Genomic DNA, 27,768 nt, shown 5'->3' on the forward strand with positions numbered 1-27,768 from the left:
CATCCAGATTTCCTGTGAGCTTCCCCCAGAGAGGGAGACTTGGCCAAAGGGCAGCACCCTGGGTTTTACCTGTGTCCCCACGATGGGCCCACCTCTTTCCTGGCTAGCCCCTCTCCACCGTATCACTGCACAGTCTGGCCAGGTCTGAGGCCTGACGGGGAGACCGCTGGGGCATTCAGACACAACTGGCTGGGACAGTGACACAGAACAGATGTGTCTCAGTATCACTTTAATTACAGTATTTACACACACCATTTTTTTATTCAGAAATAAAACCCACCCAATCTTCCTCTCTCTGGAAAATTCGATTTCCAACCGTCACTGAAACCAGGATCCCCGCTTACCCCTCTGGAGAAAAAAACCGAAAAATGCAAATGAGAACCTGGGTCACCTACAGAGGAGGTGGCTTGTGGTGAAGGTTCTCTGGAGATGTCAAGGGGCCCTGACTACATGGAGGTGCGGAGCAGTGAGGGGATTGGAGTGAGGGAGACAGAGATCGAAAGGAGTCTGCTGGGAGACTGAGTCCACAGCTCAACCCAGGAGTCAGGGGGAGGAAGGAAGAAGCCATCGAGATCAGAGGATAAGGCCAGGACCTAGCCTCTGAGCAAGGCGCTTCCTCAGAGATGCACAAGTCAAGAGGCTTGGCTCAAAGGTCTGGTCCCATGATCCTGTCCACTCTGACCCACAGGGAGAAACAGAGGCTCAAGACAAGGCTCCATGAGCCCCAGAGAGACAAAGACTGAGCCGTTCACTCTCTCCCACTTGCCCCCACAGGAAGGAATGCATGGACCCATGTCCCCCTAATCCTGTCTCCCAAACACACACACAAGACGTTGTTCAAAACTTGGAGCCTCGTTCCAGGCTCAGCCAGAAAACGAAGCAGGCTTCTGTATGCAGATGTGGAGGGAGGTGTGGAGCTCAGGGGAAACCGGAAAGCATGAGGGAAGCCGGTGCCTGAATCCACAGTGCCTTGGCCAGGGCATAAGGGGGACGGTTTAGGATAACAAGTCTTTCTGGCTGCATCATTACAAGGGAGCAGGCGCACTGGGTTGCTTTGGTTTCCCTGATGTAGAGAAGACAGATCTGAGGAAGAAACAGGAAAAGGCAAAGCCTCCTGGGAGGAAATTGTAGCCCAGAAAAGGCCCCATGTTTCCCCTGGTAGTTCCTTTAATATGGCAGAGAGGAGGGAGAGGACAGAAGCCCACGTGTGAGTGATGCAAGATCATCACCTCCCACCCCCCAACCCTGGTAGCTTCTCTGCACTTTGGCCTCCCCTCCCCCCACACCTTTACTCAGAGTCGACCCGATTCTGGGCTTAGCGAGCTGAACATGTAAATGGCAGGGGTTATCTTCCCTCCACCAAGGTGGAGAGAACCCTTCGGCCCGGTGCAGTACCGGGCCCCAGGAACAGCCTCCGAGGATGTGTGCAGCAGGAAAGGGTAGAATGCAATCGATGGTGCCTCCAGCTTGGAGGCAGCATGTGGTCAGATGCAGGGAGGGGCCCCTTCCCCAGACACTGCCCAGCCTTGCCCCACCCAGCCGAGTCACAATTCGGTATCAGCCACCACGTGTTGTCTTGCTGAATGGCCGTTTCTGGATGTGGCCTGGCCGGTCCCGTTCTCCTGAGCCCCTCGGTTCACACTGGCCTTTCCCTGAGCCTCAGGGGAGGCCCCAGGGCCTGAGCTATAGCCCTGGCCTCCACCGTTCTCCGTGTAATAAGGGTCTTCGCCCTAGACAGTGTATAAATAAAGGAGCATTATCTGGTAAGCAGGGGAGTGAGGCAGGGGTGGGGGGAGATGAGGTGGGAGGGAGAGAAGGGGGTTGCAGCTGCATGTGCAGACTCCTTTCTTCCTGAAGAGCAGTCAGGGTTCCAGCTCCTAGAGGAGAAAGGACAGAGGAGAGGCACAACACCGTGCCACCGCAGCTCCATAACCAGCTCCCGCCAGACACCAGGCAGTTCCCAGGATGGAATGCCCTCCCCAGAGTGGGTAGCAGGCCAGAAGCCAAGAGTCAAACCCCAGCCTTGTCCTCCCTCATCCAGAACACTCCAACAGTAGATTTTCCTTCCATAAGGGCCCTTCTGGTGAGCTAAGTGGCACCCACGGACATTTAATATACATGTCAATAAGTGTGATTGATTTAGCAGCCTGTTCTGGTATACCCAGCTGAACTATCCTGGGCAAAATCATAAACGGATGACATGAGCCATCTGCTGCCACAGTGAGCAAGTGGGCTGGCCCCAGTTAGTGCCTCCTTTCCAATCTGCTATATATTATTCAGACTTGTCCATGGACATGGTAATGTGCATTCTGCACGTCCATGTGTAAAAGCACGGAAGTACCTTTCCTGGTATGTCTCCTCCCCGCTCCAGGACATTTATGGACCTCCCCAGAAGACCACTATCTTCCTCATTTCCTTTGCCCTGGACCCCCAAACTGACCAGTCTTTCTCCCGTGGGGCTCCAACTGCGGCGCTTCATCAGGAAATAGCCAGTGGTGCCCAAGACAGCCAGTAGGATCCCTGAGGTGACCAGGGCAATCAGGGTCTTGCGGGAATAGACCTGGTGGCTCCCAACATCTTGTTCAGAGAAGGCTTTGATCCCAAGCTTGAAGGGAAGACAGAAAAGACAGCCTGTCACTTGTGGGATGTGAGTTCTAGAAGAGAAGCCCAGCCCACGCTAGACCCAACAGCGGACGAACACAGGAAGTCTTGGACCTCAGGGATTTTTCTAAAAAGGACTTAAGACTGACATCTTTTAAAACCATAAAATTTTGGTTCAAGCTCAGACAGGTAAGGACTGTTGGAGAAGGACGGAGAAGTAGGAAGGACAAGTCTAGAAAAGATAAGTACTTTCTCTTCCACTCCGGTGACTCCCCTGACCCAATTTTCCCTTTGAGAATTCCCATCATCTTAGAGAACTTACCCTTTTCAGGTCAGGCTGGTGCTTTTTCAGAAGACGGAGCTTACTGGAAAGTTCTAGAATGAGAAACAGGGATTGCTGAATCTAGAAGCGGGAAGAGCTCATCCTCCTGTGCCCTCCTGTGATGTTCTCGATGATGCTCTGATGCCCAGGGTGCTCCATCTCCCAAAGTCAGCCCGGCTCTTCTCCCCAGCACCTGTGCTCTTTGAGCTAAGATACCAGAGTTCTACCCAGGATTGTCTAACCTCAGCCCCACTCCCTCCCTAGCCCCCAAGACAGATGCACCCCTTACCTGTTCTGTTGGCCAAGAGCAGCAGCAGGCAGTGAGGCTTCACTTCAGACTGGGCCAGGAGCAGGGAACACATGCTGGCCACAGTGTCAGCCTGCTCCTTCTCACACAGGACTTGAGTCAGTTCCTCTCCATTATCCTTCTTAAATTCCTCCTGGCAACATAGAGAGAAATGGGGAACGGAAGACGAAATTATTCATATACCCTGAGCTGCATCCAGAGTCTCAGGTAGTAATCGTGATGAAAGTCACACTATGACTCTCTAAATAAGAAGGATCCTTTTTTCCTAAAAAATTTAACTGGGAAAAAAAAAAATCCGGTGAACTACAGATGTGCCAAAACACAATAAGAAAAAAACTCAAAAATTTCCCCGTCCCGAAACATCTGTCAGTGTCCTGGGTGGGGCTGTAAGAGGACCGGAGCAGAAATTCAGGAAACACTGTCTTATTTAAGGATTGCCCATGGACACATACACTATTTCAAATTAAATTCAAACAGCAAATATTAATAGTGTATTACTGATGGAAACAAAAATCCTTTGTTTCAAGATTATAAAAGCTCCAAGTGTTGGAGGAAAAGCCAAGGGAAGGGAGTAGAGAACAAGTCTATGGCTATAGACCCAGTGGCATCCTTGGGCCCTTCCGTCTTTACCCCCCAATGGGGCTCACGAGGAGCATGGTTGAAACTGAAATGGTGTTTTTGTCCAGTCTACCATCCCCCTTTCCCCACTAAAAGCATGGAAACCAGTTTTACGTGAGGTCCACAGATGGTTCCAGTTGCTGTCTGGTCCCTAGGACTCAGGAACTTGGCCCCAGGAGATAAGCTCTCATGATTCTTTGCCAGTTGAGTCCTGGGACAGAGATGAATTGGAAACACTGGCTGTGCCCTTCCAACACCCTGTTCTCACACCTCCCAGGATGTGTTCCAGCAGCTTCCAATCAGAGCGGCCTCCCCTGCACAGGAAAGGAACCGAAACCAAGACTCTCTCCTCTGTCCGGATGGCAGATGGTGAGGAGGAAATGCCTGAACGGCTCCGACAACTTTCCTGTTCGGGGAAAACTGCTGGGGCGTGTGAGGGGCATCCGAACTGAGCCTCCGTGGAGGAGACAGCTTCCTGTTTGTGGGGCAGGACTGCTCCTTGTGGGCCTCCCAGCTTGGAAAGCAGCCTGGGTATTTTCCTACTGCTGTGGCCCACGGCAGGAAAACCCAGGATCCTTTGCTTCTGCACACGGCAAGGTCAGGGTTGGCCTCAGGCCCCAGCTTTCTTCTATCAGCTGGACTTGAAGGGAGCTGGGTGGAACTCAAAGGGCTTGGAGGAGGCCAGAAGAGCAGGGCTAGCTAACCTTCAGGTCACAGAGGTAGCCTCAGAAGCCCCTCAAGAACCAAGGGCACAGAAAAATGCATTCTCAGGCCACTGCTGCTTCAACTCTCAAGAAAAGGTCTCTAAGGGGGCCTACTGGGCGGCTCAGTCGGTTAAGAGTCCGACTTCTGCTCAGGTCATGATCTCACAGTTTGTGAGTTCGAGCCCACGTTGGGCTCTGTGCTCAGAGCCTGGAGCCTGCTTCGGATTCTGGGTCTCCCTCTCTCTTCGCCCTGCCCCCCACTCACACTCTGTCTCTCTCGTTCTCAAAAATAAATAAGCATTTAAAAAGCAAAGAAAAGAAAAGGTCTCCGAAGAAGTGCTTGGATAGAGGCTCTGTCTCTGGAAAAATCTGGCTCTTCAAAACAGCATTTGCTGTGGGCATTCTGGATACCACTGGATATGATCAGCAGTGTCTTTCTTCTCTAGGCCCCTTTCTCTTTGGGGAGCCTTACGTTGCTTCCCTGGGAGCACCCTGCAAACACCATGCCTTCTGAAGGAGGAGGAGGGAAGTCCCCGCCTGGACAACTCTGGCCTCCTGGAGCGTCTCTGGTTGAAATCTATCTCTCCTGAGAGAGGCAGAGGGACAGGGCTCCTGCACAATCTAAACAAACCACACAAAATGGCATGTCTTCAACCTGCAGAGTCCTAAGAAGCTGCACTTCAACCATATTCAGCTCTTCTGACATTTACCAAGCCCTGAATGGAAGACACTGTGTGCAAATCTCTGCACGTGTATCGTGGGGGGGAGGGGGGTAGCTATGAATTCCACATAGCCAAAGCTCTTAGTTTGCATGCATGGCAATGAAAACAAATGATGGTCACTATGTCTCAGGCACTGTTCCAAGTGCTTTACGTATATTGACTCATTTAGACCTTGTACAACCCTTCAAGATGGGTGTTATTATTCTCCCCATTTTAGAGATGAAGAAACTGAGGCACAAAGAGACAAGTGACAGAGCTAGTTACACGGTAAGTACCATGAGGAAGGTACAGCTAAAGTTCTATGGACATTCAAAGGAGGGTGAGCATACATCAGGTTGGGGGTTATCAGAAACACCTCAAAGTAAGCCTTGAAGAATGGGGAGAATGTGTGCAGGGGAAGCTGGTCAGGAAAGGCCTTCAGATTGAGGGTGCCATTATGGGGAGCCCAAGTGTGTGAGAGCCTGTGACCTTCACAGCCCTGCCTATATGAAAAGGAAGAACATGGCCCTCTTCCTTGGAAATCCCATCCTTCAAGACTCAACTCAGACCCCAGCTCCCCAGCGAGACTGGCCCTATCTCCCATAGACCCGGCATCAACCTTGCCTCTGTGATTGACTAGAGTCTTTGCAAGACATACAACTAGTCTGAGCGTGAGGTTCCTCAGTTGAAGACAGAGCTGTGACTAAAGCGGTGTCGTATGAAGAGCCCCCGACAAAGTGTGTGGAACCCAATGGGCACTCGACAAAGGGCAGCTGGTATTGTTACCATCAATAATAGTAATATACCATATACCGTAGCCCTTAGAACCCACACTTCGGTGTCTGATCATCTTCTGCCTTACTGTCATTGCCATTTCTCTCTGACTAGACAGTACGACTCCTTAATGGGGAGAATGGGCGTACGTTACATAATTCTGAACCCAGACGACACTAAACGTAGCACCAAACAAACAGAAGAACCCAGTGAATTGTTGTTCAGCTCAAAGTTCCAACTGGTCTGGCTTCCACGCAGGGTCCCTCCACCCTTCGCTTAGTTTCTTGGACTAAATTCAAGGGAATAACAGTGGCCAGCCTCCCACTCTGGAATCCAACAGCATCAGTGAATTGTGTTTGAGCTGGAGAGGAGCAGGTGGATCCTGAACAAAGCACAATGCTTCTCCGGACGCTTGAAATAAACATCCTCCCCCCAGAGAGGCTGTGGGCAGATATCATGGGAGAGTGGGCAGGAGGAAGCCACAGCCTTTGCCATTTTGCTCATGAGAATCAGATTTGTTAGCCCCTAACCACATCTGCTCACACATGTTGCTTTGCAAAAATAATAACTACAATGATAAAACCATCTAACCTTTCTAGAGCAGCATTCTCAAACTTTGCCAAGACTCTTAACATGTTAAGGAAGCATGTTCATTAAGCACTTGGAGTAGGAAGAGAGGGACAGGTATTTTTCCAAATCATCCTTAAGATTTTTTCCCAATGTGGGGCGCCTGGGAGGCTCAGTGAGTTGAGCGTCAGACTCTTGATTTTGGCTCGGGTCAGGATCTCAAGTTTCGTGAGTTTGAGCCCGCTTTGGGCTCTGACCTGACAGCCAAGTCTGCTTGGGATTCTCTCTATTCTTCTCTCCCCGCCCCTCCCCCGCTTACGCGCTCCTCTCTCAAAATAAACTTTTTAAAATGTTTGTTTATTTTTGAGAGAGAGACAGGCAGACAGACAGAGTGTGAATGGGGGAGGGGTAGGCAGAGAGGGTGACAGAGAATCCGAAGCAGGCTCCGGGCTCCAAACTGTCAGCACAGAGCCTGATGGTGGGGCTCGAACTCACAAAACACGAGATCATGATCTGAGGAGAAGCCGGATGCTCGACCAACTGAGCCACCCAGGCGCCCCTCAGGATAAATTTTAAGAAGTGGAAAAAAAGATTTTTTTCCTGATGATGAGATTTTTAGGATCAATTTTCATTCTCTCTCCCTCCTTCCCTCTCTTTCTCATTTTATCTATGTTGGTGTGACCTTGACGTGGCAGGTAAAACCCTGTTTTCATTTAGAGACTGGAGTGAAGGACTCTGCTACAAGTCACCCCACCGGTGAGCAGCTGACCACGAGCGAGGAGTAAGACTGTCTCCAGATCTCAGGCTCTCACCAGGAGACACATGGTCTTCATCTGTCTTCCATCTGTAAGTTATTTTTTCTGCATGGAAACTGACCTTTAGTGTTTGGGCAGAGGGCAAGGAAGGCGTGGGCTGGGGGATATGATCTGGAGGCTGGAAGCAGCCTGCCTTAGATGAAGTCAATACGACAGAATAAGGGCGATGAGAGCTAGCTGAGGAAATACGACCTCTGCATGTAAACACATGTGGCTCTAAAGAAAGGTAGTTCTAAAAACCAAACTAGTGGGCAAAGGGCTTGAATAGAGATTTCTCCAAAGAGGATATGCAAAGGCCAATAAGCACACGAAAAGATGCTCACCATCACTAATCACTAGGAAATGCCAATCAACAGTACGATGAGCTATCACCTCACGCCCATTAGGATGGTTACTATCAAAAAACCCAGAACATAGCTAATGCTGGTGAGAATGTGGACATGTCAGAACCTGTGCCCTGTGGGTTGCAAAATGGTGCCGTTGCGATGGAAACCAGTATGGCGGGTCTTCGAAAATTTAAAAATAGATTTACCATATAATCCAGCAATTCCACTTCCGGGTATGTGCCCCCCGCCCCCCAAATGAAATCAGAGTGCTAAAGAGGTATTTGTACACCCATGTTCATAACGGCATCAGTCACAACAGCAGAAGATGGAAGCGACCCAGTGTTCATTGGTGGATGAAGGGATAAGCATAATGTGGTATAGACATGATTCAGCCTTAAAAAGGAAGGAAATCCTAACACATGCTACAACACGGATGAACCTTGAGGACATTATGCTCCATGATATAAGCCAGTCACACAAAGAGAAATACCGTATGATTCCACTCCTATGAGGTACCTGGAGTAGTCCGATCGTAGAGGCAGAAAGTAGAAGGGTAGTTGCCAGGGGCGAGGAGGTGGGGGGAATGGGAAGTTGTTTCATGGGTGCAGAGTTTCAGTTCTGGAAGATGAAAAGGCTTCTGGAGACTGCACAACAACGCGAACGTTCTTAATACCACTGAACTATATGCGGACTTACAGATGGTTATGATGGTCCATTTCATGTTATGTGTCTTTTACCACCATTAAAAAATTTCTCGGTGTATTTCCCTGGATAAATGGGGGGACAGCGTAAGAGAAGAAAGTAACCTCACATTGTGGAAACGATTTGGGAACCCATAACCACAAAAACTAAATTACCCTGACACTGCGGCGGAGAGAATGAAAGTCAGACTCAGACTGACGGGTCCTGCAAATGAGGGCTCCAAGACGGAGTAGCAGGTGCTTGAGAAGAGGGTAGGGGTTGCCCTCCCCGCCCCCCCGCCCCCAGGCTGATAGGGGTGATTTCTGCCTAGAGGTGAAGGAGGGGGAGCAAAAGGAGAATAGTTGAGAAATGAATGCCTGCAGCATGCAGGTACAGAAGACAGGCGGAATAATCCACACGGTGGGAGCTGAAAGGTTGGATACTCAGTACGTCCCAGTGCAGAGTGAGTGTGTGGATAGCCGAGAACATGCACACGTATTTCCGTTACGGGAGTGCACGGGAGGCAGGAGCACGCCGACATTGCACAAGTACTCAAGGACATAACGTTAGGGGAATTCAAATCCTTAATGCTTCTCCTTAGGGTGTGAGTAGGGCTTGAGTTTCCCACGGTTCGACCCAGTCCCTTAAGGCCCTCTGACACCGGGGGCAAATGCAACCTAAGGAAAACTGGGAGGCACCACACCACTCGCTCACGGCCTTGGGAACAGATTGATGATCAAATAAGCACGCAGTAGGACTCAAGGGAAAGGAATCTGAAACACAATCCGGAGCTTTGGCTAGAGATTCTGAACAAGGATTGCTGCCTGGGGGGGGGGGGGGGGAATTACCTTGGGGAGACTTAGGAGGCACTGCTGCTTGGGGACTAGGGAGGAGGAACCCTCAGGAAGAGACGGGGGATCAACGGTGACAGAGGGGCCAGGGAAAAGTAGCACGACCAAGGGGTCACCAGAGAGTTGATTCACCGTGAACGGTGCAGAGGCCTTCTTTAGCATAGTGGAGGGACTGCTGTCTTTGCACGTCCCTGCTCACAGATGCTCCCCAGATCTCAGACGAGAGAGCAGACCTTCTCAGCTGTGGCATGAATGACGAGACAGTAAAGACCACAGAGAGAAAGCAACCACAGTAAGAGGAGTTATTTCTGGAGTAGCGGTCAGTTTCCGGCACTTGTCTTGTATGATGACCCTAGTTAAACGTGAGTCTTGAAGGGCAATGGACAGACACTTAGATTGCCCTGCAATTGGCTCTAAATCAGTGGCACGCAGAAGCAGCATTTTGGCACAGACCAGTGTGATACACAGGAAAATAAGTGCTTCACCAGGATATTACTAAAAAAAATAAAAAATAAATAAAAAAAAAAAGTCGTTTTTAAAGCTATGATTAACGAAGGGTTTGGCGATGTTTTTTTTAATAAGGAGAGTTGAAAATAGCTATCAGAAACACACAGAGTATTACTTGTACTTTGTATGCTCATGTTGAAGTTGACTGGTCTGCAAATTGCATTTAGTTGTTCTATTGTGTGAGCCTCTGTCTCTGCAATTCCTGTATTACTTGTACATTGTATATTCATGTTTAAGTTCACTATTTTGCATCGTGCACTTATTCTATTGTGCGAACTTATGTCTTTGCAATTCCCATTGTTTTTAGAAGTCCTGGGCTAAAAAGAGAGCTTAGGCATAATTCTAAAAGATCTGTGAGTCAGAATGACCCAACTGATAATCACAGGTACGACATGGGCAGTCAGAATGGACAAAATAAATAACTGAATGCCCTCTACAGACTATAGGCTACCCATGTGTGTGTACATGTCACACGTCACACATATAGTTCCCTTAAATGGATTCCCAACTTATAAGGAAATGTTTTTTCCTACAAGTGAATAGGAAGAGTCCTGTCATTCCATTCTTCGTCGAGGAAACTGTAACTGTCAGGAAATTGGATTTACTGAAACAAAGCAAGGACGTCTGCTATCAACATTCAAAGTTAACGCCGAGCTGTATGGTCTAACCAATGCAATAAGATGTGAAACTTAAACAAGGCATAACTACTAAAAAGGAGGAGAAAAACAATGGATGGTGGCAGATAACACGAGAGCTTGCCTTGAAAACAAAAAAGAATCAAGTAAAGAGCTCTTGAAATTAACAAGTAAGTTAAAGAAAATGGCTAAACCTAAGATAAATTTTCAAAACTTTCAATATATATTGGAAACGTATATTGAAAAGTTGGAAGTTTTCAACTTTATAATATACCAGCAATGATCGATTCGAATATTTAATGGGAAATCTGTATTATAAATAAACTTTAAAAGTCCATAAAGCCTACCGGAAAAACAAACAAACAAACAAACAAACAGCTTTTAGTTTTTAAAAACTAAAAAGATAATATGCTGAATGATACAAGAGAAGACCAGAAAAATAGAGAGAGACTTTAGAGCAGTTCCAATGAAAATGTTAACATTTCTTTTTTTAATGTTGACAAGATGTTTCTAAAGTTTTTCTAAAAGAACAGACAAAAAATAAACTTTTTATGGTGTAGTGAGCCAAGACCTGCATGGCTGGATATTAAGAGTACTATAATATAAAAGTAGAATAATTTTAAAAAACTTAAAATAGGCAAAAAATGACAAACTGAACAAAATATCTCTGTAGAATATGCCCTGGGACAAATACAAATTTAATACAAGCTAAAAAACAGCATTCCAGTCAACAAAGGGGATCATTCAATAAACAATGTGAGGAAAGACGGTTATATGGAAAATGTGGCATTACAGCCCAAAAGAATTCTAAACGGATTAAAGAGTTATATGTAAATAACAAGCAAACCGGCACTTTAGGTCACTAGTGTGTATTTCACTAAGGACTTTCTTAACATGAAAGCAAACTTAAGTCTGACATGTATATATTAAATGTACTACAGAGGAGGGGAAAAAGTTAACTCAATTTAAAAAAAATTGCCTTGCCTTCTTTGCCCACCAGATGGGGCCTCTTACTCCCTAAACCCAAAACTCTGTATTTGAAAGCGCCTGACCAACTAAGTTCTCCCCACCCCCACCGAAGTCTGGTCCAGTCCGAGAGGGCTTAAGGATGTTCGGAAGGGATTGTGGGAGAAGAGGGAGGAGGAAAGGATAGGGGTGAGGTGGAGGGGAGTTTGACTTACACAGCTGGAGGTCTCATTTAGCTCTAGGCAGATACCTTGGGTCAATTTCACTTCTTTGACTCGGGAACATTTGATTTCTCCCTGTAGTAAAACAAAAACAAAGTAAATAAGCCAGTATCTTTGCCCCTCATGTTTACCCCCACCTCTTGTCCAGGTTGATTTCTGTGGGGTACTCTCTTAAGAGGTTTTAGGAAAAAGGAAATTTAAAAATGGCAGGGGACTAGATGTATAAATTGGTGTCAGTCTCTTCCTCCTTCTTACACGCATCCCCATCAGATAATCAAAACTTTTGTTACCAGCCTGGGCTTGCCAACAAGTAGCTATTTGCAATCTTGGTAAACATGAGCTTGGATGGTGCAGAAATGGAAGAGGGGACGAAATTTACCCATTGGGGCTGTTCTCCCTGCGGTGGATTATACACATGCAGTGAGGCCATATGAGCACTAAGGTAATGGGGGTGGCCAGGCTGATCCTGGTGACACTCATTTTCCTCCCGGTCCCCAGGGCTCTCCAGATTCCTATTCTGGTTCCTTTAAAAACAGAAACCAGGCAGGTCCCTTGAGCCTGCCCCCAGGCACCACGCACCCTCATATTTTGTACCCTTCCTGCCCCAAACTGTTGACAGCCACAGACGCCAAGGCTGAGCTCACCATCCTTGGTCTGCCCAGTTCTTCACTGCTTCTCTATACCTGACATACCACCAAACTCTCTCATCTACAGGAAATGGTGGTGGTCCTAAACATTGTTTGCAAGTCGCCCCATTAAATAGAAGATGGTTTCCAAATACGCTCAAAGGGAAATGGTGCCCTGGTCAAAGCCCAGACCAAGAGGTACTAGAAAGAACCACAGCCGACTGCATGGACCCCCAAGAATCCCCCTTTACTTTCAACTCCCTAGAAATGAAACACCCACAGCATATGTCAGCGACCTGTGTCCACTCCTCCCTTCCCCTTTCTATCTTTGCCAGCAATATTTAAGCTGCATATTTTCCATGTTAATTCTTACATGACCCAAATCTGACTGGCTGGGATGAGGAGAGGTTGCGGGGAGGAGAGGGTTTGCATACATACGAAGCGAGGGGGCAATCTGCCACTTTTGGCCCAATTCACCTACCTTGATGGTACTTGGGGTGGGAGAAAATGATGCATAAGGCTCAGTGGAGGATGTCACACTGATGGTGCTGTTATATGGGGGATCGGAAACATTTCCGGGGAGCATGCTGGGCTTCAAAGTCATGTCTGAAGTTGAAAGGTTGGTTGTGGTGGAAAATGCTGTGACAGTTAAAGAGGTCTGTGGCTGGACAGAAGAGTTCCCCGTTCCAGGCACTGGGGTGATCTCAGAGGTAGAAGTGAAGTTGACTGTAGTCTCTGAAATAGACCAAAACATATGTTTTGCATGCACATGTTTTCATACACACACACACACACACACACACACACACACACACACCCCTACACACATCTCAGTTCACTGTCTTGAATTAAAACTTTACAGATAACGATACTGACCTGGACTTCAAACCAGAAAAGAGAATCGGGGGAGTTAAGAGTTACTTCATATCCTAACCCTTACCAAACTCATTTCAAGCCAGCTACTGGAACCATGGCTATCACTGAGAATGTATGAGAGGTGCTTTCAGGATTCTGATGCTGAACTGGAATCTGGCTCACCCTGAAGAAGTCAAAAACCAGTGTGAACCTGTACATACTTTCTTTCACTTAGAAGAGATCAAAGATGTCTAGGGAGTCCTCATCTGATCCTTATTTTGTCACTAAGCTGAACTCAGCATGAAAAGAGGGTACAAGGAGAGTTACTGGTCAGGATCAGCAGCCAAACTGTTGGCCTGAGAAAGCCATCACTACAGGAATTGTCAGGAGTCTACCTCAGGGCACCCTAAACATGATGCACAAACCATGCTTCGCAGGACTTGTGTTTCCATCTGCGGGGGAAGGCAGGGCTAAGGGAGGTCTGCAGGCATCCTAATGCTTTACCCAAGCACCAGCCACATCCCTCTGGGGCCCGAGACAAACACTTTTTACCTGAGATGGCTGTTGTGGTCCCATTGCGGTCTTGAGAGACAGGGTATGGCATGGTAGTTCCAAGAGGACTTAGTGTGGTGGCTCCCTGGCTGGACACATTTGTGGAAACAGTTGAACTTGTATGTGAGGTGGCTGACGCTGTGGTAACAGTGGTCCCGGTTTGTGTATTTGTGAACCCAGAGGCTATCGAGAAACAAGGAGGAAAAGTCAGAACCTAAATCATCCTGGAGACTTAGGACATCATGACATCAAGACTATCCTCCTGGACAGGAGAATTTCTCACTACTAGATTTTCCCTAAGAAGATAAGGAAGGAAAAGCTTGTACGCATCAAGTGTCCAGCATAGTACCATTTGCAGGAGGGAAAAGTCGCAAACAACTAAATGAATCTCAATGGGATAAATGCTATATGCGCTTAACGTACCAGAATCATTGCGAATAAAGAAATATAAAAAAACTAAAGCCACATGAGACTACGAGGCAATGTTTAGAACATGTTAAATAAAATAGTAAAATATCAAGTTATATCTGAATAAACATTGCAAAGATCTAAAGTATGGGGGAAGATTTCCTTTTTAACATATCTGTCTCTCTTTCTGTCACCCTGCAGCCATTCCATTCATATACTCTAGGAAGAGCCACTAGATTCATGCCATCTCTGTTCAGTCCCCTTAAAAATCTTCTATCTGTCCAAGACTCCCCCATTCCCACACTCTAGTCTTTCCCTCATGGCCTGCAAACCCATCCTCCTTGCCTTTTGTTGAGAAACTCAGTAAGTGACCCCACGATTTCTTTTAAGAACCTCTGACCAGTGGACGCTCTAGAGAACTTAAGGCCTGGTTTCTCATCAAATGTAGGAAGATAGCTTAGTTTTGCCTTTTCCAATAACTATGTAGTTTAATGTGCGTGTGTGCGTGTGTGTGCGTGTGTGTGCGTGTGTGTGTGTTTACCAACCTTTAAAGTGAGGGTCTTTCCTGACATGGATTGTTTTGGGAGAATTAATGACAAATAACTTAAATTGATATAGTATAATATTCCTGGATTGAATTATTCTCTGAAGATCTTCATGAGGGTCCTTGTCCTTCTGTGTTTCCTGGGGGTACCTATCAATGCCACCCTTACGTCCAGAAAGGAGAAACTTCCCCGAACGTTAGAGTCTGTATTCTATTCCTCCTCCTACGCTGCCCTGCTCCCAACCATGAGGCGTCCGTGGGGCCAACAGAGAGGTACCCTCTTGTCTAGATCATACACTGGGGACCAGAACTCCTAGAAATTCTTGCCCAAATGCCTCTTTTCTCACTTGAGGATCTTCATGGGGCCTTTTCTCGCAGTCCATCCTTCTGAGGGTGAACCGCAGTACCAGGGTATGGACCTCCAAGGCACAAGGGTGGCCAAGAGGTGGCAGGGAGAAGGTGTACACATGAAACATGTGGATGGTGTGTCCCTTGCATGCATGCAAGATCCCCTACAGTGAGCCAGGGTTGGGGGTAAAAAGAAGAGAAGCAGGACAGGCTGGAGCCAAGGGCCATCTCTTCCTGCTCAGCCACACGGTGGCACTGAATTCTGAGACTGAGAGGGTCCCAAATTCAAACCTGGCCTTCCAGGTGGCCATTAGGTATGTTTTTCAAGGTAAGGGGATAGAGGACATTTCATTTATAAGCCCACAGGCCTGATTGTAACTTCGAAGTATTTAGACATATGGTATGAGGGCCTCTATTCCATTCTTGGCTTGGGCCCCATAAATGCTATAGGATCGACTTGGTACCCAGAGCTCAGCACCCACAGTACCACCCTCAAGGAAAGGCCCCTGAGGATCCCAGGCCACCCTAAAGCTTGTCTTTCAATTTTCCTGATTGAGATCTAGAGCTGTAATTTTGGGAGGTCTCCAGGTAAATGTCAATGTAGAGTGACAACTCTTCTTTCCCTCGGCATCAAGAGGGAAGTTAGGCATTAGTTTCAATGCTTCCCCTAAAAGCAGTGACAAGTCTCACTGCCCCACGTCTGCCTCCCTTGCCACCTGCTGCAAGTAGATGGATATAAATGGTGAAGACAACAATCATATCTTGACATTAGGTGCAGGTGAGCAGGAGGATGAAATGATAGCACCACCTGCATTTTAGAGATAAGAACCTGAATCACGCAAGGTTTTGGCCAAGAGGGGAGGCCGTAGTTCAGGGCAGGGAACACTGGGGCCACTGAGGCTTAGCTGACTCTTGAGTAGAAGTAGCAAGAAGGTCAGAGAGTCGAAACTGCTAAGAACCAGGATGCATCCCCCGCACTTCTGGAGAGAAAAGGATGGGCTCCTACCTGGGTTAGGCAGGAAGTGGGTTTATCAAAATGAAACAGGTGGGAAAGCAGATCCAGTCTTCCCGGGCCCTTAGACAGGACCCGCTCAGCAATCGGCCCCTAAGCTATGAACTCACCACAGGGGGCGGGTGGCGGGAGCAGGCAGATACTGACCTGAAGGATCATCCTCCCCAGGTACCATTCCAAGGCACCACTGGAACTCCCTGTTGACATCATTCTTCCTGCCCACCCTTTCCTCTTCTTCCTTCCAACACATCAGTTCCTGGGAATCCTATCTGGCTCAGGCTGACCCAGCCCTTCGCGCTTTCCAAAGAAAGCTGCGCCTGACTGAGGTGATGTCATGCTTTTGAAGCCCCTCCCCAGGGCCTCCTTCACCCAGACAAACAGTTCTGAGCTCTTCCAGATGTGAGCAGAGACCTGCTGCTAGCTCGGAGGGCGGAGGGCCTGTGCCAGAGAAGTGAAGCGACTCTGGACCCAGGCCAGCTACCGACCCGCTGGGGTCGGGCTCCCAGCTGCCGCAGCCACCTCCCACCCACCACCGGGCCAAACGCTGAGGAGCAGGTAGCACGATTCACCTGCCAGGAAAAGGAAACCCCAACCTCAGATGCATGGCCCTGAGCCCTCTGTGAGCAAGGCAGCCTCTGAGACCCTGGAGAAACAGGTCAAAGAGGGAGGGCAGAAAGGCAAGGCTATGTGACGGGATATGCGAGGGGGTGTAGAGCGAGGGAACAAGGTGGTGGAAGACCCGGAGACCAATCCAACCTGGGTGCTGCGGTGTAGGGACTAGCAGGCAGGAAGTGTCTCAATTTCACAGTCTCTAGGGCTCCCTTTCTGGAGCTCCCACGAAGAGACTGCGCCTTGGAGGAATAACATTTATAAGAATCGAGACCGACCACGTGTCTCTGTCTATCCTAGCTTCTCGCCCCCATCCAAGGCATTAAACTATCAAATGCTGACCTTTCTTGATCTGATTCTGTTCTCCAACTCTGTAAGGGAGCAACAGCGGCTTCCCAGGTCGATTCTAGGAGACGATCAACGAAACCTCCACTCCATTCCGTTCTAGACTGGAGCCTTCCAGACAAACAGCCGTTAGCCCCAACCCAACAGGGCGTTTACAGTACAATTTAAAATTGAACAAAAGGCCATCTTATGTTGTTTACCTTCCACCCTACCTTTATTAACTGTGTCCCCCTAAGTACCCTATGTGACTCTAGATATACTATTTGATCCTAACTCATGAGCTTGGGGCAAAGGGAAGAGACAAGATATCAGAAAGTTAGCGGAATAAGGATAAGAAGCCAAAAACGCCAAACAGAGGTCACAGAATTCATGGAGTAAAAGTTTTGCATTTAACTTACAGGTACTTATTCACAGGCAATTATTCTTGTTTTACACCAAGTTCTAACAAGCTTGGTTATCTGATATCCTAGTTAAAGCTAAAAATTGGAGACTCTTAGAAGCAAACATCAAGGAGAAACAACAGTTTAAAAAAGAAGAAACATAAATGAAAAACAGACATGAGTATTAAAACCCACACTGGTCATGGGATGCCTGCCTGGGTGGCTCAGTCGGTTGAGCACCAGACTTTGGCTCAGGTCATGATCTCCCGGTTCGTGGGTTCGAGCCCCGCATCAGGCTCTGTGCTGACAGCTCGGAGCCTGGAGCCTGCTTCAGATTCTGTGTCTCCCTCTCTCTCTGCCCCTTCTCAGCTCACTCTTTCTCTCTCTCTCTCAAAAAAATAAATAAATGTTAAAAAAAAACCCCACACACTGGTCTGGAATCATTTACAGTAGGAGGAAATAAATATATACACCTTAGTAAGCATTAACAAAGTCACTGAGCTGCACCATAACTAAATTATTTTCATGATCCATCTGAGTCATGAAAGTTAAAGTCCTATTTCTGAGGGGTACACGGAGGAAGCAAAGGCATAATGTAATACATGCTTAAGAGATTCCTACCTACAATTAGTAAATTGGAGAATCTTTTCATCCTGAAAGAGGGCTTACAAATCCTCAGAGATCCAGAATGCTCTGCTACCTAAGTAGCTAAATGCTTATGCTCTCCTATGCTCAGTCTTGCTTTCCAAAGACCCCCTTAGGTTTAGTTGTTGTTTTTTTTTGCTTTTTCTTTTTTCTTTTTTGTTTTTTTGTTTTTGTTTTTTCTTTTTTCTTGTGTGTGTGTGTTTTTTTTTTTTTTTTTTTTTTTGCTGGTATTGTTTCCTGATCTCCTCCTGGCCAGCTAGCCCCGTTCCACCAGTTCCACCATTCCTTTCCAATTCTGGTGCCCTGCCTGAGAGGAGTTTCTTCGAGAAAATCTTGGGTGTCTCAGCCCACAGGGATACAGTAGCAGGAAAAAGAAGCCTGCTGGACTCTGCTGGGAACCCACAGCCCATGTTTCTGAGAAGAGAAGGAAACCTCCGAAGAAAGAGCTTGGGCTCTGCAGTCAGACCATGTTCAGAGGCTTCTCTACCATGTTCTAGCTGTGAGGGCTTGGGGGGAAGCTTCTTCAACTCTCTAAACATTCCCTATAAAACGGGAATAAAAATATTCCCTAACTCCTAGTTGTTTTGAGGAATAAAGGAGATAAGAAGCATAAAGCGGTTAGCCTGTCTGGTAAACGCTCAAGAAACAGCAGTTATCTTTAGTATAGGGCCCCCTTCCTTCTGCTTCTCAGAGACCCTGAGACACGTCTCTCCACCACGTATCTGGCACAAAATCATAAACTCTGTTTCCTGAGTATAGGTCTTGTCACCTCAGTTACATTATAAATTTCTTTAGTGCCGGAAACATCTCTGATACACATTTGTTTTCTCAGGGTGCTTAGCACAATCCTCTGAGTTCAGAAAAAGCACTTAGATTGAATGGCGACCATGTCAGGCATGTTCACACTCATTCAATGCCGTATTTTAGGAGGGAGTTTGTTAAATTAGGGAGTGTCCGTGAAAGGATAACCAGAATTAGGAGAGCTCTAGAAACCAAGTCATATGGTTGGGGGCCCGGAGTTATTTCATCTAGATCAGGGGTCTGCAAATAGCTGGCGGACCAAATCCACCCGCGGGCTGTCTGTTGTACAGCCAGTGAGCTAAGAAGGGCTTTTACATGCTTAAAGTGTTGTATAATTAAACAGAGTAGAATATGCCTAAGAGACTACATATGGCTTCCAGAGTCTAAAATATTTCCTATGTGGCTCTTGACAGAAAAAGTTTGCTAACCTCTGATCCAGAAAAGAAGAATTTGGGGAGGGAGAATAAGTAACTTTCTTCAAGATTCATTTCACGCATGTATTCATTCATATTGGTCATAAGCACCCATGACGTGCAAAGGACCATTCACAGAAGAAAAGAAGATTCTTTCCTGAGGTTTGGGGTTAAGGTCATTACAATTTCAATAAATCCCTGTCCTCAAGGAGCTTATAATCTAGTGGGGCCAGAAAGATCATTAAGGATTGTCTTGAAGAAGGATCATAATAATTCCATGGTAGTTTAAAGAAGAGAATTAGATTAGAAGCCACTGAAGATTAGCCAATTCTAATTAAGAATAGAAGTTAATGATCAGATGATTCAAGAAAGCTAATTTCATTGTAACACAAAGTAAGGCTTAAAATGGGGGGGGGTTACTATTATTTTTTTTTAATGGAATGAACTACTCTGAGAGGTGGTGAGCCACCCATCTTCTCCGGGAACATTCAGGAAGCATCCTTGTTACAGGTCTCCCCGAGTCTGGGCATCTTGGACCAGAACAAAGAACTGGGCTGATGCCTTCCTATGGTTTCGTGGCTCACTGAGACGTGAGCGTAAACCAAGTGTCTGTGGCCTGAGTGAACAGCGGACTCTGACTTCTCTTTAATATTCAAATACCTTGTCTTGGACCCCATCGACTTACCACGGAAGCCTGGTCTCCTGCGCTTTCTCTGGGGGCCCACTTTTCTCCCAGTCACCTCTTCCTTCATTTCCCTAATCGCCACTGACTCCCTTTCTGCAACTCTGTGCCTCCCTGTGCTCAGGCACTGTAGTTCTGCTTCACCGTAGGCCAGCCGAGGACTTGTTCCTTTATTCCCCGCAAAGCACACTAACACCAGGCGGGTGTGTGTTTATCAAAGGTTTGAGAGCACGGAGCCAGATTACAGCCCAGCCCGGAAGAGACAACGGCATAAGCCTGAAATTCCAGACATTACTGTGCTAAGCATGCATGCCACACCGTAAGGAGTTTCTCCTCGATGGGTCTTTTCCACCCTCAGGCACCACTGCCTCTCTGATGGTCCAGGCACCTCCCTTCCTCTCTCTCTACTCCTTCTGGGCTCTGCATTCCCTCAGCCTGTGTCTCTTGGGCCCATCAAACACAAAGTTCTGATGTATTCTACCATGCCCAGCAATTAACCTCCTGTCTGCCCCTGCACCTCCAAGGCCCGTCCAGGGGTCCAGGTTACTTTCACCCAGAGACTTGTTAAGGCATTTTCTGTAACAACAGAACTCGCTACCTAGAGATGCCATCCCACTAAAAGGTACCAGCTGTGGGTTCTTTGGGGTCTTTCCCCGCCAAACCAGGAAGAAGCAGACGAAGCCAACTAAGCCCAAAGGCCTTTTCTTTTACATCCAAAGGGAAGCGAATGGCCCCCGGGGTGGGCCCCAGAGTGCAGGTGCTAAGAAGTCCACCTTGGCCCGTCCCCCGTTCATTGGCCTCTCACTCTCCCAAGACGCACGCATCTTTCTCCTTAGCAAAGTCAGGGGCCGTGGAGACTAAAAATTGTAGATAATGTGTTTTTATTTCGTAGCCGAGGAGGGAAGAGAATGTTCTCATTAGAGAAGTCAAGACCCAGACAAATAGGAAATTCTGCCCTGGCAACTTGGAGCATTTTCTTTTGGAGGGTGGTGTTTTTGTTCTTGTTTCCATACCTTCACCTTCTGAATTCTCCACACTCGGGGGCCATTTAAGTTAGATCAGGCAAAGTCAAGGAGAGAGGGAGGCCGGGCCCCCCGAGGGTGGAGCCGAATAGCCATCCAGCCCTGAAAGGGAGCCCAGGCCCTCCTGCCCAGGGTCTAAAGGAAATCAGGCAGTGAGACCATACGGAGTGGAATTTGTTCCTCCTTTTTTATTTGTTTTTGTAAGACTCTGCGCCCGAGTTTATCTGCTGCAGCTTGGCACTCCTTGCCCCGAGCTTTTGGAGACAAAGACTCAAAGTAGGAAGAACAGGAGGACAAGTGAACAAGGAGGCCCAGGAGGTGGAGCTAAAGGGATAAGAAAAAGATGCCCAGAAGTGTTTTATCCGTCAAACGGGAAGGCCGTGGAAGACTTGCATTTGCAAAGGTTGTGCCAGCTGGACTGGCCCGACGAGGGGGACCACTGGGGACCACTGAATTAGTCAGAGGTCCCCAAGGCTGCTCCTCGTCGGTCGCCATATGGCAGAGAGTCAAAGGGTGGAGTCCTCTCTCCTCTGGAAAATATCTGATAAAATTCTTTTCCCTTTTCTTTTTTCCCCTCTTACACGTAGCCCCAGACAGGATATGGGTGTGGGGTCAGCATGCACGACGGAAGAAGAGGAATGTGAAGGGGCGGGCCTTGGGGCGGGGGTGTCCTTACAGAGGGAGGAAGGAGATAGGCCTTGGAGGTCTTGGAGGGGACAGATACCCGGAGGCCCACAAATGGGGCTTCCTAATAACCTGAAAGGCTTCTCTTACCTGTTGGTGGCAGGGGAGTGCTATTTGGCGACTCATTCTGAGTCTGGTTGCCCCCCCAAAGCAGCTTCATCTGTAACGAAAAGAGTCTACTTTTGGTCGGACCGCCGTGCCCATCTTTACACCAACTTCTCACAGAGCACAGAAAGACCTTCCCAGAACAAAGCCTTCTGTCAGTGTACATGATGAGAAGACCTCCGGTGCCCTAAAGTTTGCAATAATCGCACGGAACTCCTGCAAATGTCCCTCGGTCAGCCTTTCAAGGTACAGTCACTCACTCATCTATCCCCCAATGTAGACCAGGACAGAAAATGACTCCCCGTGTTAAAGAAAGAAACAAACCCTAGAAAGTTCTCAGGCAAGACGAAAGGCTACACATTGGCTCAAGTGGTCTGGCAAGATTGAGAGTCGGGACCCATGTCCCAGCTGTCACCCCCAAAGCTGAGACAGTGAGATTCTCAGCATATCTGCCCCAGATTTTGCAGGAGTTAAGTCGCTCCCCCCACCCCCTGCTACGGGCCAAGGCGAGACTGAGACTGACCAGCTGAGGAAATAAAAAAAGGGTGGGCCTCACTCGGCCCAGGACCAGGTCATCACGAGCTGTGTAAAGGAGAGTGAAGCATCTGATCGGCTGTTGATCGGCTCCACTGTGTTATGAGGGTGCCGTCTAGCACCCAGGGGAGTTCCCCTATCCTAGTGTTTCCACATTGAAGTCACAGCTTTTTCTCTGCCCCAGAGGGCAGGTCTGGGGCTGCCGAACTGGTCAACTCAGAGCCTAACTTAGAGCTTTCCCAAGCCCGGAGTCTCTCTCCAACTGGGTGGGCCCAACGCTGACACCAGAGGACACTGAGAGCAAAGGAGTCCCGCTGGCAGGCCCAGGTCACTCTGTGGGGCCATAGTGGGTGGCCTGTAGGATGAGTACGTGTAGGGAACTGGGGGCCCTAGAGGGCTGGAAGCAGAATCTTGAGCAAAAAGGAGAACAGCTCACAATGTTTAAAACCCTCTAAAGGCAATGAGAGGAGATAGAGAATGCTCTCCCCAAATGAGAGCAATTAAGAATAAATACTTACTGTCTATGATTTCTTTACCAAAGTGAGAGAGCAAGATCCTAAGAAGTAGGAGCAAGTGTGGGTGAGCGGAAGGGTGTCCACGAGCCTGCTGTCATATTCCCTAGTTCTAGAACTTGGAGCGGGAAGAGGAAGAATGCCCCCAAATGTAACAGGTTGGACTTGGTGCCCGGGTCGGGGAGGGGGGGGGGTGGCGATGGGGAGACGGAGGCAGGGCGCACAACAGACCCCATCCGCTGCCACCTTCTCTCCAGGGGAGTGGGTGCGGGTGTCGGAAGAGGGAGTTGTAATTTAGCTTTCAGATCTTAAATGCAAGCATTCTTTCCCGTACTGTTGTTCATTCCACACCCCCTGGTCACCTCACTCAGCCTGCCTCCGGCGCCTCCTGGGCGTTGGAGCTAGGGCCTTGTCCCAGGTTGGCCTCGCTCCCGTCCTTAAATTCGGGCTCGCCCAGTGCCGGTGGTGGTGGTGGTGGTGGTCGGTGGGCGCCTGCGCTCTCTTCCCAGCACCCGCTCCGGCCTGGGCTTTCTCAATCAACCCCCAGGCGCAAAACTTTTCCTGCTTCTGTCCTCCCCTCTCCTGGCTCTGGCTCCAACTTTGCGCTCCGGACCTTTGGCCATAGCCTCTGGCATCTTCGAAGCGCCGTACTTTAGAGACAATGCGAACGAGTCGCACTGTTCCACTACCGGGAAGCTCAGAGAGCTCCGCCCGGTTTACACCTGGGCTGGTTGACACTCGCGGCGGGGTCGCCCGCCCTGCCTCCCCGTCCACCCCAGCGCTTCCCAGGTGGTGCGCCGGTCCCAGGGGGGCCCCGGTCCCACCAGTGCCGGGAGCCGCCGTGGGCGCGGGGCGTGGGTTGGGGCAGCTGTAGGTGGGGGGGGGGGGGGGGGGGTCCCTTCCCTGCGCGCCCCCGGGCTCTGCGCGCTCGGCTCCGGGAGAGCGGGGACCCTCCCCGCCGCCCGGGCGCGCGGCCGGTACTCACGCAGCAGACTGAGCAGGCAGAGCGCGGTCCAGCCCCGCGGCATCCCGCGCCCCGCGCGCGCGCCCCTGCCGACAAGCATCCTTCCCGCGCCGCTCCGCAGAGATGCGCACCGCCTGAGACGCGCTCGGCCCGCGGGACGCGCTGCCCCCGCCCTCCGCCAGGGAGCGGGGTGGGCGATCGGGCTTTTTCCCCTCCCCTCCCTCTATATTCCTGGCAAGGCCGGCCCCTCTCCTTGGCCGCCACAACCGTGAGCTTCCCCACTTGGTCCCACAGGCGGAGGACGTTAGCAGGGGCTGGGGTTGCCGCCGTGGAGGCCAAAAAAGGTGGAGGTTTGTGCGGGCCCCAGATACTTGTTCAACTTTATATAGAGGCCCCGTCTTACTCCTTCAAGCTCGACTTCCAGTCAACTTTTAACCCCTTTGTGTCAGCCTGGCCGGTGGCGGGGGGCAAGTTTCCTCTGAGTTCTGTGTGCGTGTGTGTGCGTGTGTGTGTGTGTGCGCGCGCGCGCGCCTGTGTGTGTGTTTTCTTTCCTTTTTGTTTTCCTTTATTTTTAACTTTTGAGCCGAGAACCATCTTGCCAAAGGACTCTACTGTGAGGACCCTAGTTTACAAATGTGAGCATTTTGCTAATCAGGTAAAAACGTAGCCCGTGCCCAATCTGATGCATTTAATGACGGTCACACCAGAGACCGTGCTGCATGTTAATGAAGCATGAAGAGTGAGCAGGACACATAAATAACTGTAATTATTCATTTCACCCGTCCAAACCATCCTTGTTGATTTTCTTTTCACTTTTTTCCCCGGCAAGATCTGTCTGTGTTAATTTGGAGGGGTTTTTCCTGTGACCGTTCCTAATTTTCCACGTACTTTGAGCCTGTCACCATCGCCATAAAGACAAAGGACTCTCCTGGCATCTGGGACACCCTCTCTCCCGTCACCTCCTCTCCAGCTCTGGGTCTGAGACTCTATAGGCTTTGTCTAGCTCTTTCATCAGGAAAAGGACTTTTCCCCTGACCCCACCCTCTACTACCTGTCGATCCTGGAGCTCCCTCTTCCTCACTAGTTGTTCTAGATGTTGGTAATCTGAACTGCAGAAACTCTGAGCTGGGCTGTCAGCCTTGTGGCAGACTGGATTGGATGGGGGAGGAAGACGCTGGAGGGGAGAGGGGCCGGAGGCAGAGATGATGGCACCAGGGAGCAGATAAGGGAAGCCACAGTCTGCGAACATGCTCTGAGATCCTGAATGGAATCACAGGATTACTAACACCCAGTCGGGTCTCTCCCATGTTATGCGCCCTGTACAGCCCAAGTTGGGAGGAAGGAAGGTCAGACCAGCCCCCTCTGATCTTTCCTGAGTTATTTGTCTGCAGACTCCCTAACATCATGAAAGCAGACTTATCTTTATGGTCCTTCTCTGATTTACTATTATTTGGTTTGTACAGGAGAGAGAAATGGACCCAGGTCTGGAAACAAAGCTCAAAGCTCTCTATTCCGATCTTGTTGGCTAACTTTTCTTTAAATACGAAACAAAGCCTTTCATCACGTAATAAAACCAAAGGCTTAAGATGCAAATTTGATAGAATACAATGGTATGGTATGAATCTCTCTCAAAGTGCAAATGGTGATTTGGATCTGACCACATTGTGAGATCTCAAAGGCCTGGAGCTAGGGGCAGAAAAAGCTGAAAAATACATGTTTAAACCAGGCCTTTGTCCTTGGGACTCCCAATTAATAGAGAAAAGAGGTTAGCTCCTCTCCCAACCCCTCTCTCAACTCCCCCTCAACATTCTCAGTTCCGGAGACTGGGTCTGCTTCACACCCAGAGGTTGTGAACAAAATGTGGAGTTACAATCCTTGCTAGATAGGAAAACCAATTTGGTCAGTGTGGATCTTCCTTCATTCTTAGTAGTTTCTTTCCGTTACTTCAAATGCCATTTGTCTGCCCTAGCTGGGCCCCAGAAGACAGAAAGAATTTGTTTCTAGCACCTGAATTTCTTAACTAGCTCTGGAGCAGAGCTTCTTCTCAAAGCGTGGTTTACACAGAATGAAGGTTAAGGTGTGGGAATCTGCACTTTACATAGGTACTCTCGGTAATTCTTTTTTTTTTTTCTTTTCAAATTTGTATTTAAAGACTAGTTAGTTAATATACAGTGCAAGATCGGTTTCAGCAGAATTCAATGATTCATCACTTACATAAAACAGCCAGTGCTCATCATAACAAATGCCCTCCTTAACGCCCATCGCCACCTAGCCCATCACCCCCACCCCACCCTCCCTCCATCAACCCTCAGTTTCTCTATCCTTAAGGGTCTCTTATGGTTTGTTTCCCTCTCTTTTTTCCCCCTCCCATATGTTCATCTCTTTTGTTTCTTAAATTCCACACATGAGTGAAATCCTACGGTACTTGTTTTTCTCTGACTGACTTATTTCACTTAGCATAATACACTCCAGCTCCAAGCACGTTGGTGCGAATGGCAATAATTCATTCTTTTTGATGGCTAGGTAATATTCTATTACATATATTTTTATATATCTTCTTTGCCCATTTATCAGTTGATGGGTATTTGGGCTCTCTCCATAGTTTGGCTATTGTTGATAATGCTGCTATAAACGTTGGGGTGCATGTACCTGTTCAAATCTGTATTTTTGTCTCCTTTCGTTTTCCGTGATTCTTACGCACACTAAGTTCAAGAAGCCCTAGTTTAGAAAGAAGACATGCTCCATGCAAAGTGGCTGGCTGACTTCAGAGAGGAAAAATAGGAGTGTAGGGAAGGGAGGCTGACCCATCCGTTCTTCTAAGAAACCGGATCTGTTCTTCTCTGGTCTGCACCACAACTATGACACTGGGTGATAACTGGCTACCCTTCCTATTTTCCAAGGTCGTTGAGACTCACCACTTCATGCACACACGAGCTTGCGGCAACCACCCACAAACTCAGGTTCAGGCAGGCCACTGGACACAAGTCTGTCCTGGGGCCCCTGCCGTATGTTTCCTCACAGTCATATAGAGGTGAGCTATCAAGTATCTTCAAAGCTCTAGCCTTTCTTGGCTACCCCTTGGTGTCTCTGCCCCCTGCTTCATCCCATAAGCTGGTGCTAGGAGAAGTTACCTACATGGCACATAGTGGAGGGTGCAACAGAAAGATCCAGAGTGAGAGGCTCTGTCAGGCCCTTTATAAACCTCTAGGTTATGACCACCCTCACCATGGGACATCGTCCCACCCCAGCCCCAACCCTTCCATGTCATATCAACCAATTTAAAATAGCCCCCCCATCCCATGCTAAATAGACTTCTTTGATATTAAAAAAAAAAATAAGGGCAAAGGTCTAAACATTTTTTTGAGTTTTAAAGTACATTCTTCATTTGGTTCTTGTAATTCAAACTTTATTACGTTTCTATAAAAGTGTTAAAGAGTTGAATTGTGGTTTACAAGTTGGCCGAGTTTACCTTTTATAGACGGTTAAGAAAACTTTTGTTCATTTTGATTTTCCAGTTTCATATTTTGGAACCAGCACCTTGTTCCCATGTTGCAAACTTGTTTTGGCTCTTTGAAAACTCTCAGGGTTTAAACCCCAGTTTGGCAGGGAGGAAGCCTGGGTGGCAGAGGTGTTTGGAGGCCACAGGGAGGCCGTGAGGACTTGAAGTCAGAAGTGAATCCCTTCTTTTCTCTTCCTGCCCCCCATTCTCTCTCCAGCGCACCCTCTAGGCACAACCTAACTAGAAAACCACTGAAAAGGGGGTCTGGGAAATGTGGCATAGAGATTCCTGGACCCAGTGTCCTGTGGGAAATTAGGCCCGTGTAGTGTTAGCCTCCAAGTATGCCATAGGCAGGCTGTAGAGACCACGGACCAGGAAGGCTCAGGACAAATTATGATGATCAGATCACAAAGGTTATTGAACCCATTTAAAACATACAGTCAGAAACCAGAGGAAAGAGTGGGGGTAGGTTAACCTGCTTGGGATAGGAAGCAAGCAGGGTGAATGGACTCTACTCTCTTGTGTTATGCTCTGATAGCGTAGTTATGAGGACAAGAATTGAGGTTCAGTAAGGGATAAGTAGATAGAAGATTGATGGAACCAATGTTGCAACCAGTTGGTTCGCAACCAAT

The 27,768-nt window shown here is 48.4% G+C and overlaps 1 protein-coding gene across 2 annotated transcripts; it reads right to left on the minus strand.

Moving 5' to 3' along the window:
• Positions 1-212: 212 nt before the first annotated feature.
• CD34 (CD34 molecule) lies at positions 213-23,977 on the minus strand. Of its 2 annotated transcripts, none has more exons than XM_019429755.2 (8): positions 23,659-23,975; positions 13,630-13,812; positions 12,704-12,957; positions 11,591-11,671; positions 3,213-3,363; positions 2,924-2,976; positions 2,441-2,605; positions 213-1,730 (listed from the first exon to the last, which is right to left on the minus strand). In XM_019429755.2, exons 1-8 carry the CDS (start codon positions 23,735-23,737, stop codon positions 1,545-1,547), a joined length of 1,152 nt encoding a protein of 383 aa, XP_019285300.2. In that variant the 5' UTR covers positions 23,738-23,975; the 3' UTR covers positions 213-1,544. The 2 variants fall into 2 exon arrangements, with proteins under 2 accessions (XP_019285300.2, XP_053765094.1); XM_053909119.1 differs by lacking the exon at positions 213-1,730 and adding an exon at positions 1,737-1,877 and having other exon boundaries at positions 23,659-23,977.
• Positions 23,978-27,768: the final 3,791 nt, after the last annotated feature.

The sequence above is a fragment of the Panthera pardus genome, unplaced genomic scaffold (genome assembly GCF_024362965.1).
Source record: "Panthera pardus isolate Hobbes unplaced genomic scaffold, ASM2436296v1 HiC_scaffold_21, whole genome shotgun sequence".
NCBI lineage: Eukaryota > Metazoa > Chordata > Mammalia > Carnivora > Felidae > Panthera > Panthera pardus.